This window comes from Phycodurus eques, chromosome 12 (genome assembly GCF_024500275.1).
Source record: "Phycodurus eques isolate BA_2022a chromosome 12, UOR_Pequ_1.1, whole genome shotgun sequence".
NCBI lineage: Eukaryota > Metazoa > Chordata > Actinopteri > Syngnathiformes > Syngnathidae > Phycodurus > Phycodurus eques.
Genome location: NC_084536.1, coordinates 7,717,953 through 7,730,314, shown reverse-complemented (window position 1 = coordinate 7,730,314; position 12,362 = coordinate 7,717,953). Strand labels below are relative to the sequence as shown.

The 12,362-nt window shown below is 41.8% G+C and overlaps 1 protein-coding gene across 1 annotated transcript in view; it reads left to right on the top strand.

The window, feature by feature from the left end:
• The window catches only part of si:dkey-91i10.2 (uncharacterized protein LOC555224 homolog), a 31,054-nt gene extending 22,172 nt beyond the window's left edge, over positions 1 to 8,882 (top strand). The window contains exons 6-9 of the mRNA XM_061692123.1: positions 1,623 to 1,851; positions 3,274 to 3,815; positions 4,662 to 4,807; positions 7,946 to 8,882. Of these exons, the coding sequence (XP_061548107.1) occupies positions 1,623 to 1,851; positions 3,274 to 3,815; positions 4,662 to 4,807; positions 7,946 to 8,753 (1,725 nt within the window). The 3' untranslated portion in view covers positions 8,754 to 8,882. The remainder of the gene's footprint in view (positions 1 to 1,622; positions 1,852 to 3,273; positions 3,816 to 4,661; positions 4,808 to 7,945) is intronic.
• Positions 8,883 to 12,362: the final 3,480 nt, after the last annotated feature.

Below are 12,362 nucleotides of genomic sequence, written 5' to 3'. Positions count from 1 at the left end.
CCACCAAATATTCAATGTTATTCACTTTTAACTTAATTTAATCATGTCTGTTCCAATACTTTTGCTCAGTAGAAAGGTGCTTGGCTTCAAACGAAAGGTGCTCTGTCCTGAGTTGTATAACACGTCTAAATGTAAATACCATGAAATAAAAGCTGGAATTCTGAACTTTTATCTCATATCCATCTTTTGATCTGAAATCCAAATGTCTTTGGATTTCAGATTTGTCAACAAAAAGCAAAGGAATTGACCTTGCCGTTCCAATACCTTTGGAGGGGTCTGTATGTACATATCCTATGTAATCTATATACGCTATCATTATTTAAATATCGTACAAATCAGTTAAATTTCCCTAAATCAAATAATTGATTTTATTTAATCCAAAAAAATCAAATAGCTAATTTTATGTAAATCAATACAAATTGAAATGTCACAAAATCAAATATTTTGTTGTATGTAATTTGATAGAAAATGTCCCAAAATAAAATATTTAATTTTAATTAAAAATACCATACATGCCCCAAAATCTATTATCTCCCAAAATAAAATATTTGATTTAGTTTATTGAAAAAAAACACATTAAAATGTCATATTTTTTTATACATTTCCCAAAATAAAATATTCAATTGTATTGACTATAATCAAAAAAACAATTTCCCAAGACAAATAAGCCAAGTCATGTGCCTGCGAGCTATTTTTAGCACCTGTTTCTTTAATTGCCCCCACCACACACACACACACACACACACACACACACACACACACACACACACACACACACGCTTTCCCGAAACTGAGCGTAAAATGTGATTTGTTACCCCTGCCCACGTCCAGCAAACCCTGAAAGCTTGTATAAAAAAAAAATGATGCAGCATGTTAAGAAATTCTTCGCCCGGGATGCTTCGAATTATAATGGAGATAAGAGCTCATTTTTAAGTCACATGAACTCCGAAATCCTTCTCTGCGAAATTTGGTGAGATTACATAATCGTAACGACATCAAGATTGATGCATGTCCCTTATCACGATATTGGACGCTTGTGTATGAATACTCACACAGCGATACATCACAGTGCCGATATGTGATGCTTGTGTATAGCTACTGCACGGTAAGTGAACTGACAAACGATACGTCACGATATCAGTATTTGACAACTGCATATCGATACTATATCGTTGAAGAACATATCAACAATTGATAACAATACTGTACCTAAATGAACATGATAGATCATGAGATCGTTATTTGAGGTTTGTGTATCATACTGTACCGTAGAAGAACACGATACATCCTGATATCTATATTGATGCTTGATACATCACAATATCAATATTTGACAATTGCATAGTAATACTTTACTGTGAAACTACACAATAAGCCACAGTAGCAATATTAAAATGCTATTGTATCATTGCGATATTAATATTTAAGGCTTGTATATTGATATTGTACTGTCGGAATACATCACAATATCAATATTTGATGCTCGTATATTGATACCCTGCCCTGAAACAACACCATACGACATCACGATATTGATAATGATGCTTTTGTTTTGATTGTTATGTAAAAGAAAGCGATACAGCACAACAACGTGATTGACGGCTGTCCTTTCCCTCCTTCAGCTGCCGGGGTTCTGCCGGCGTTCCAGCTCAGACGCCTCGTATGAGCAGTCGCAGGCGACTGTACCAGAGTGCGCGTGCGAGCGGTCACAGACAGACAGCGAGCGTCGCCTGCGACCGCACCACCGCGACCCCATGCCGGCTGAGGCGTCCAATCGCAAACAGCTGGAGATGAAGGCGAAGATGGAGAACGCGCCGCAGGGACGACGTCATCGGAGGGAGAGAGACAGTGGTGAGGACAAAGACGTGCCGTGCCTCCCTGTTGATATGATAGACGGTGCCGTCAAAACCTACTTGTATTTCCGCCCTTCCTGATTTCCTTTTTTCGCTTATTTGTCACACTTGGATTTGCCAAACCCTGTTTTAATATCACACAAAAACAACCCAAATAAATAGAAAACGATTTTTCTCATCAACTCACTGACTGGCAGGTTTTCAAAGCAGATTCATGATTTGATGAAGGGCAGTGTGAAAAGCACCTTGGGATGCTAATATTTTTTTGCTTTTGTGAGACTAAAAACGATTACAAAAAAAAAAGCAAAAGAAAAATAGACTGGGAAAGGTCTTTTGATTGCAAAATTATTTAACATGCGATGAGCGACACTCACTCGCCGCATGGCTCCCGTTGAACGTCAGCAGTGGCGGATCCCGTCCGTTTCACCGCTGCCCCCGCTACGCAACGCGCGTGGGGGCAGGCGACAGAGACACAAAGTAGCCGAAATACTACAAAACACGTTGCATATAAGGGAAGATGTATTTTTTTCAAGATGTGGACAAAGTTTGATGGCCAATCACACGCTATATTGGTAAGAGTGGGTTCAGGTTAAAAGGAATGAGGAAGTGGCAATTCTGCCGAATGGCCACTGCATGGATTCAAGACGCTTGGTGTTTATATAGTGAGGGAGATGACTCGTGCCAGAAAGTATACACCCAGCCTGCTTTTGTAACAGGACTAGTTATCTATAGCCCTGCTCAAAAATCTGGCGAGCTGAGATGACAAAAAAGAGTTTTAAGCTGTAGGTCAACAATTCAGTACTGTATTTTTCTCAGTCTTTGCACATGCTTTCAGCACTTCAAACATATTTAATGTACAGTGGGGGATAGGGACCGGGGCAGACCGCGAATAGCGAAAATCCGCAGATAATTGATGCCATTATAATTGTGTTTTTTTAAAACCCAAATACTTGAAAAAGCGTTCTCCGCAAAAAAACGGGTGTTGGTCGCCCTCTCCCCCTTCCCAAAAATGAATCAAAAATACATTTTAAAATAATTGTAAAAAACAATTGAAAAAAAATCCACAAATAGGTGAATCCAGCGATGCCAAACTGCGACTATGCAGGATCCACTGTATATCAGTATTTGTGATCTCCTTTTAAACGGGTGTTGAGTATGCCGTGGGAGAATCTGCGGCTCAGTTGATGTATAGGTCGTCCAAGAAAGACCGAAGGGTTGGTGGTCCAAATCCTGACTCTGACTGTGCGCTGTCAAAGTGTCCTTGGGCAAGATATTGAACCCTAAATTGCCTCCAGGGCAGCATTGTAAATGAGAACCTATTCTCAATTGCCTTATCTGGTTAAACAAAGGAACTTTTTATTTATTCAGGTTTGGAGTGCTGCGTTCGAGGACATCTCGTAACCCTTTGCTCTGTCTTCAGCCCCCGCGGCTCTTCGCGGGCACTCGGAGCCGTCCGGCGAGGAGCGCCCGGCGGGCTCGGCCCACCACGTGGCTTCGGACGACCGAGGGGGGCGCGGCCGACATCACCGCTGGAGCACCATCAGCAGCCTGAGCGCCGACAGCGGCGTGGTGGGCCTCAGCGAGGAGGACGACAACGGCGCCGAAGTGGAGCGGGCCGACAGCGACATCGGACCGGGCCTCTCGCGGGCCTGGAAGAGACCGTCGTTATGCGCCGACTGCGGCTGGCGGGACGACGCGTCGGAGGGCAGTGGCGCGTGCGAACGTTGCGCCAAATTGCGGGCCGAGCGCAAGGAAGCCGTGTTGGAGTTCCTGAATACGGAGAGCAGTTACGGCGAGGACCTGAGGATCATCAAGGAGGAGTTCTACGGGCCCATGCGCGGCGCCGGCCTGCTGAGCGCCGAGCAGCTGGCCGTGGTGTTCGCCAACGTGCAGGAGCTGGCGGACGTCAATGAGAGATTCACGGAACATCTGCAGGACGCCATCGAACACGCGCTGGACCAGGTGAGAAGAACTCGCCTTTATTTTCCCCACCTCTGTGACGATGTAACCTTCAGCACGTTCACACACAGGTGACTTGAAACCATACCCTTGATGTTGAACCCGAATTTGAAAGATTGAACCTTGTATCAAATCCTAATTTGAGACTCTTATTTCTAGTTTGAAACCCTAACCCAGCCTTGAAACCCAAATTTGAAACTCCAACCCTAGTTTGAAACCCTACCCCTCGTTTGAAACCCTGACTCAGGCTTGAAACCTGAAATTGAAAGGCTAACCTTGCCTTGAAATGCTATTTTGCAAGTCTTACCCGGGTTTGAAATCCAAATTTGAAACCTGAACCTTGACTTTAATCCCTAATTTGAAACCCTATCACTCATTTGAAACCCTAACTCAGGTTTGAAAGCCTAACAATGATTGGAAACCGTAACCCTTGTTCTGAAACCCAAACCCTGACTTGCAACCCTAATTCTACCCCCAAATTTAAACCCCAACTTTAGTTGGAAACGTTAACTCTGGCTTGAAGTTTTAAATCCTACCTAAGGTTCTAAACCCTAAGCCGGACTTGAAATCCGAATTTGAAAGGCTAGCCTTGCCTTGAATCCTTTGAATCCCTGAAACCCTAAACCCAGTTTGAAGCCCCAATTTGAACCCCCTAAAACTGGCTTGTAACCCTAACCAGTCACTGACGTAAAAGGAGTTTTCCTTCAAGGTTTTCTTTTAGTCTGAAACCTGTTTTGTCTCCAACTCTGAATGGGCACTGGGAGCAGAATCTTAGTCGTAAACTAGTAGAACTTAACGTCTTGTGACACCGACTCTCTGACTGACCGGCTGGCGGGCGTTTGGGCTCAGGGAGACGAGGATCTGCTGACGGTGTCCGTGGGCGAGATCTTCCTGGAGTTCGTCAACATGCTGCCGGCCTTCCAGACGTACTGCCTGCAGCAGTCCGCCTCCGTCAACATGCTCAACGCGCTGGAGAAGGAGAAGGAACTGCTCAGGTGACACCCCGTCGCACTCCTTTGCTTTGCTCCACCACGGCTGAGCTTTTCGGATGGGTTGTGCCACAGATAAGAAAATACTAGGAAAAAAACTTCTTTCAACAAAATGTGTTTTTCAAGAAAATATTATATTTTTCCAGAGATAGACTTTATTTTTAATCAAAATGAATATCACACAGTGGTATCTGACCCGACTTTTGCTTTGACGGTCACTTGCAACTACAAATTGGAGATACAAGTGCTGTATGGTGGCAGTGAACTCAACTCACTTTGACAACTGGCAGCGGTTTGGTGCATAGTGTGAGCACCTGTTCCAAAAAAAGAGGCTTCAAGCGGTTTATTGCCACTCCCGATTGAAGTTTACTCTAAAACTGAACAGAAAACAATGATGATGAAAGGTTAAAAAAAAATCGCATTGCTTTGAATGTCCGCTAGCTTCATGCTATCACACGCAACAAAATGCCATAGATGGGCTAACGGATAGCATTTGTGTGGCGGTGTTATAAGCAGAGCAAAGCAAATGTATTAATATAGCGCATTTCATACACAAGGTAACTCAATGTGCTTTTCATGATTAAAATCATTTTTTAAAAAAAAAACAAAGCAGGTTATAAACATTTAAAACAAAGAGAAAAACAACAGCATAAAAGTTCAATTAAAACAGCGGCCTGTGCAAGAAATATTATTTATAATTCTCTAACTTACTCTTATTCTAAAAAGCATGAGAAAAAGAAGAGTTTTTAACCTGGAATTAAAAACATTCACACTTGGGGCTGATGTCTCTTATGTTGGCAACTAACTCCATTTGTGTGGCGCATAATAACAAAATGCTGCTTCACCTTTGGACTCTGTGCTCCACTATTTGTCCTGAGTCTGTCGATCTCAGAGCCCTACTGGGTTTATATTGCATTAGCATTTCTTTAATGTATTCAGGACCTAAACCGTTTAGTGATTTATAGACCAGTAGCAGAACTTTAAAATATATTCTAAAGCTGACTGGAAGCCAGTGCAAAGACTTTAGAATTGGAATAATATGCTCTGACCTCTTTGTTCTGGTCAGAACCCGAGATGGCGCATTCTGAATGAGCTGCAGCTGTTTAATGCTCTTTTTGGGGAGTCCAGTTAGAAGACCATTACAATAGTCAAGTCTACTTGAGATAAAAGCATGGATGAGCTTCTCCTGGTCTGCTTGACACATGCAAGCCTTCACTCTGGATATGTTCTTCAGATGGTAGAAGGCAGTTTTAGTAAATTATTTGATAGGACTGTTGAAAGTCAGGTCGGAATCTATCAGAACACCAAGGTTTCGGACTTGGTCTTTGGTTTTGAAAGAGAGTGACTCCAGGTATTTACTAACAGGAATCCTCTTTTCTTTATTGCCAAAAACAATGATCTCAGTTTTGTTGTGGTTTAATTGAAGACCATTTTGGCTCATCCAGTTATCTGTTTTAGACAGTGACACAACACCTCAATTGAACTGTGTGTCATCTGCATAGCTATGATAGTCAACATAAAGTTCTGAAGAATTTGACCCAAGGATAGCATATACAGGCTGAACAGGAGGGGCCCAAGAACTGACGCTTGAGGGACCCCATAGGTCATTGCCATTTGATGAGATCGAACGCTTCCAATGGTTACAAAATAACTCCTTTCCTCCAGGTAGGACCTGCACCATTTAAGAACTGTTCCATTTAGTCCTACACACATTTCCAACCTGTTCAGCAAGCATATTATGATCCACCATATCAAAAACCGCACTGAGATCCAACAAGACCAGAACTGACACGAGTCAGTACTCAACCTTATATCATTTAGCACTTTGATAAGAGCAGATTCTGTACTGTGATGAGTTCAGAAACCTGATTGAAATTTGTCAAAAAGTCCGTCTAAGTTCAAGAAATTGCCGAGTTGATTAAAAATAACGTTCTCAACAATCTTGGCTATGAAAGGGAGATTTGAGATGAGTCTGTATAGCTTGCTAACATGGAGGCGTCCAGCGTTCAATTTTTTCAGAAGAGGCTCAATGGCAGCTACTTTAAGAGCTTCAGGAAACTCACCTGAATGAAGTGAGCAATTGAGTATTTGCTGCAAATCAGCGAGCACAAACTTCGCAATAGTTTTTTGAAAAAGTCAGATGGTATTGAGTCAGATGGTTTCAGCTGCTGAACCGTGTTCGCATGTTAAAATTTTAAATTTACAGAGGAAACTGGTACAAGACAGCTGGAGAAGGACAAAATAATTGTTCCCTGAAACAAAGAAATGTCATAAAGCGCTCTATAAGTACAGTCCATTTACCATTTCATCTTAAGAGGTTAGTCTTATTTTTGTTAGCTAAAAACCTGTACTTTTAAGATAAAAACTATTTTTTAATCCTCACAAGTTTTTGGGATGTTTTTCCATAAATCAGACATTTCTCTGAAAAGAAGATGACATTTTGGGTGAAAAAAATCACAACATTGCAAAATGAAATCATATCATCAGTCACATTTTTCATAATTGGATTATGTTTTTATAAAGTCTGATTTTCTTCGATGAAGCCTGATTTTTATGGTCACAATTTTTGATCAATCAACATTTTTTTCCGATAAGTAAGTTACGATTAAAAGTCTAGATTTTTTTTGGGTGAGGGGGCAGAAAATGTGTAGTAGAATTTTTTAGAAAATAAAATCAGATTTTCTAGATTTTTCCCGATGTCAGATTTTTTTAAACTAATCAAAATTGTTGACTTTTCTTCGATATTTTAAATCTATTATTAATCTTATTTTTCAAATTTTATGTTAGTCTTGAGATGTTTTTACATGAAAAATCTTTAGATCATTCTTTTAATAAAAAAAAAATCATGTTTTAGATCTATTTGGAATTTTTAGATCGCAATTTTTTGATAAAACCTTTTAGAGATTTTTTTTAAATAACTTTCATATTTTATACAAAGATATTTTTTTAAGATGAAGTCAGAAAACGTAGGAAAAAAAGGCATAACAATGGGATATTAAAGTGTACATATAACAAGGAAGCACACAAATGTTCCTTGCTTTGGGTCCACTGTGGAGGATTGTACGTCATCATTTGTAATTGAGAGTATTTCTATTTGCGGCCTCCCTCCGGAGTCTCACTCGGCCCCCTTTTGGCGTCTTGCAGGATCTTCTTGGACGTCTCCCAGAACGACAACACGGCGTTGCGTCGCATGAATCTTCGCTCGTTCCTTATGGCACCTCTCCAGCGCGTCACCAAGTATCCTTTACTCCTCAGCCGCCTGCTCAAAGTCACCCCGGAGAAGCAGCCCGAATTCGGGCGCCTTCGTGAGGCCAAGAGCCGCGTGGAGGCCCACCTGGAGCACATTAACACCAAGACCAAACAGCAGGACGGCAACGGCGTGGCCTCCTGGTCCCTGCGCTCCTTCCGCCGCGACAGCCGCAAAAATCGCGAGCCGGTGGACGCGGAAATGCGCGAGGCGTCCATCAGGACTCTGGGGTGGACCCGGGAGGACACCCGCTTCGTCATGGAGGGTCCCTTGCAGCTTTCCCAGCCCGCCGACGGCCAGTGGGTGAAGAAGGGAAGCAAGGCTCTCAAGTTCCAAAACGTCCAGAGTCTCCTCATGGTGAGGACGCAGCAGCCCGGCGGCGGGGAGCGGGCATGCGAAGCGGTAGAAAGCGTGCAAGACGGAGTTTTGGTTCTGATCAAAGACAAAAGCAGCGGGAAGTTCGCCGTGATGCGCGAGCCCATCCGCCTGGCCAACTGCGTGGTGTCCATGGACCCAGAGTGCCAGGATACCTTCGAGGTTCTGGATATCTGGCGGGAGGCGTTTGTGTTCCGGGCGGCGGACAAGTCCCGGACACACAACTGGTTCCACCACATGAAGCGCTACGCTCGCGATTTGGGAGCCTGGCGCAAGAGACGCAACGCTTTGCCCAACATCATGATCAACACCAATCAGAGTCGATCGTGAGAGACGCCGAGACCGCAGACCGCCCCAAAACTGCAATGAGACCCCATACTGCTGCCGCCTCGGCCAAACCCAAAAAAAACGCTGCTCCGTGAACGGGAAGCACTTTTTTTTTTTTTTTTGGTTTCTTGAAGGGCGCCACAGTGGGTGACTGGTTGGCACATCTGCCTCACAGTTCTGAGGACCGGGGTCAAATCTCGGCCCCGTCTGTGTGGAGTTTGCATGTTCTCCCTGTGCCTGCGTGGGTTTTCTCCCGGCACTCCGGTTTCCTCCCTCATCCCAAAAACATGCATGGTAGCAAGTTGATTGGAGACTCTAAATTGCCCGTAGGTGTGAATGTGAGTGCGAATGGTTGTTTGTTTCTATGTGCCCTGCGATTGGCTGGCGACCAGTTCAGGGTGTACCCCGCCTCCTGCCCGATGACAGCTGCGATAGGCTCCAGCACGCCCGCGACCCCAGTGAGGAGAAGCGGTACGGAAAATGGATGGATGGGTTTCTATGGATGCAGTATTGAGTATTGCAGTCACATTGAAAAGGAAAAAAAAATCTACTTACGAAAATTGTATTTTAATGAGAAAAAGTTTAGTGGTTTGAGGAAAGACATCTAATCATGAGATTTAATTTTGGGGAAAAAATACAAATGTATTGCTGATTTAGTTTAGATCATGTACATTTTTTTTAGATGAAAAACTAAATTTCTTTGTCAGATGCTTTTTGCAAATAAAGTTAAAACATTTTGTTTTTTGATGAAGTGAGATTTCTTTTCTATAAAAATTCAGATTGTTTTCATGTTTTAGATAAATCTAAATTATTCATTTTAAATGTAAAATCTTTTTTTTTTTTTAAATGTCATTTTTTAAAATAAAAAATCTGATTTTGCTTGATAGTGTGATATCCTAGATAAAAAATAGAATTTCTTCAATAACATGGTTTTCCCCCAAAAAAAGTCAGTTGATTAAATTTATTTTGTTTTAGATAATCAGATGTTTGTCTTTTTTTTTTAATGTCTGAATTATTATTTTTTTAAACAAGTCGGATTTTGTTAAAGATTGTTTGTTTTTTAAAAAGTCAGATTTTTCTGATAATCCCAATATTTTCGATTAAATATATATTTTTTGCTTGATAAAAAAAGACTTAATTCTAATAATTTTTCCAAAACAAAATACAACTTTCACATTCTACTTTTTCCTGAAAATAAATGTTTTTAAAATAGATTTTTCTTAAATTACTTTATCTTGAGGAAATACGACTCTTCACATAAAATGACAACTTTCGTCTTGTAGTATTTTTTTTTCTTTTCATTGTGGCTCTAATACTCTGTGATAAATCACTGAATCAAAATGTGGAGGCTTTAAAATAATCAAAAGACATGGAAAACCCCAAAAAAAAAAAATAAGATCATTGTGGGCTGTCTGTCACTTTATTTTTTTCATGTCTGTTGGGGAAAAACGATTGAACATGAGAACATTTAATTTTTTTACAGACACTTGGGAATAACTGGATTTTACAGAGTGGACGTTTGCGCTTTGTGTTTTACGGTCCCCTCTGTCTTTTTTCTGTGCGTAACCACCACCTAGTGCACTCTGGCAGCGGCGCAACTGCCACGGACAAGTAATCTGCAATTACAGCAATAAGCGGTCATACGAGTAGACGCTTTCTATCCCGACATCTCACCTCGTTGTCCACGCTCCCGTGGAGTCCCGTTTTGTCAAGTCGTCATTTCACGCGGCCCATCAAAGCTGTTTATTTTTTCCTGACTTTTCCACAGCTCGCGGTCTTCTATGGTACCCTGCAGGGATGGGGAGTTGAAGTCGACACTTTGAAGACTACCCATCAAAACTTGTTTTTGCTCAGGTTGTGTTGTGTCTAAGGTACGCATGAGGGACGGGTGGAAGTTGAAGTCGACCTTTCCACGTCGAGTTCCCGGCGAATTGGCACATCAGAGGCCGAACGGTTGAAAGTAGCCGTTGCGGCTTTGCACATTGCGATACGGTAATTACATGTTAGTGTTTGAGTGTTGGCTGTTAAATGAGCGAGTACCGATCCCGGCCATATTTCAGGGTATCAGGTACTTGTGAGGGCTGCCAATACCAGCCACTCGAACTTAAGGCAAAAAAATCTGACATCAAGTATGTCCTCCTCACCACTAGTTGGCACAGCATCGCAGCGGTTTGACACATCGGTAAATCATCATGTGCGTCAGAAAGAAAGACAAGTCTTCACTCAAATGATCTCGTGTTCATTTCAATTGTATGCATCAAATGTACTCGTGGTACCGGTACTCAAGAATGAATACTTGTACTGGTATCGGTCTGGGGAAAAAAAAGGTGTTCGCAAACATCTCTAGTGTGAAACTTCACTCAACCTCTTCAGCGCAGCGCACACAGAGTGACGTGGCCGAAAGCCACTCGATTGTCGCGAGCTTCAGCAACCGGTTTTGGCGTCGCAGCGTGCAGATGTAACAGCCAATCAAAAATGCACGAGCGTTCACAAGAAAAAAAAAAAAAAAAAAAAAAAAAAATGGGAGTTTTGGAGGTTTCACAATTGACAACTATTTTGATAATTGAGTAATCATTAAGAGCCATTGTTTAACTTAAAATTGTCAAAATCCTTTGACTTCAGCCTCAGCAGTATTTCTGTAGACCTCCATGAAAGCAGACCATCTTTTGTGTTGAATCAAAATAAGACATTTGAAAACATCTGCTTTTACTTTGGAAAACAATGATCAACACTTTTTGCTCATTTTCTGACAGATGTTACAGACCAAACCAGTAACTGAATCCTAATCAATTTATGGGGGGGGGGGATTAATCTATTATGGAAATGGCTATTTGCTGCCGTCGGATTGAACCGGAAGCGGCCTCAGAAGCGGATATCAAACTAGTAGCCCAAGAAGTAGCGCTTGGTGTCAAAAAGTACATCACTCCCTCTCGTGTCATATTGCTTAACTGTTATTTGTTTCATCATTAAACAATACCAAATAATAATTAATAAACAGTAATCAGAAAAAAAAAAAATTTCCACTCCACTTGCACCCAAAATTTCTTAATTATTCGATTAATAAATTGGACTAATTGATTAAAAATATTCGACAGTGACAGCCCTCTCGGGTTTTAAACGTGAGCTCGGCAGCAAGGTACAAATACAGCATGTTGCACAATATTAACGGTGCAAAAAAAGCAACACGAGGCGAGCCTCTGTCGTGAAAATCCACAGCTACAGTCAGCGAATGAGGCGTTCGATCATTGCCAACAGCCTCGCAAATCATCCAAACTCTTCTTATTCTCTCCAGTTTCCTCCTTTGTGTCCACACACGCCATGTTTTTGCAGTTCAATAAAAAAAAAAAAAATACAGTACAGTATAATGTATGTGGAGCCTCAAAACCCCGATACAAGACACTGTGATGTTTGTGCGGAGACTGTCATTTTTTAAATATTTTTTTTTTGCGACGCCAATGAAATTGCCGCATTGGAGATGTTACGGTAGAGCCGGCGTTTATTCAGTTATCCGGCTCGTGATTCCCGAAGCGGGGCATTGTCATATGGGACAATTGCTTTCAACACAAAAGGGAGCTTTAGTAGGGAGTGTCAGGGATTAAAATTCACACACAC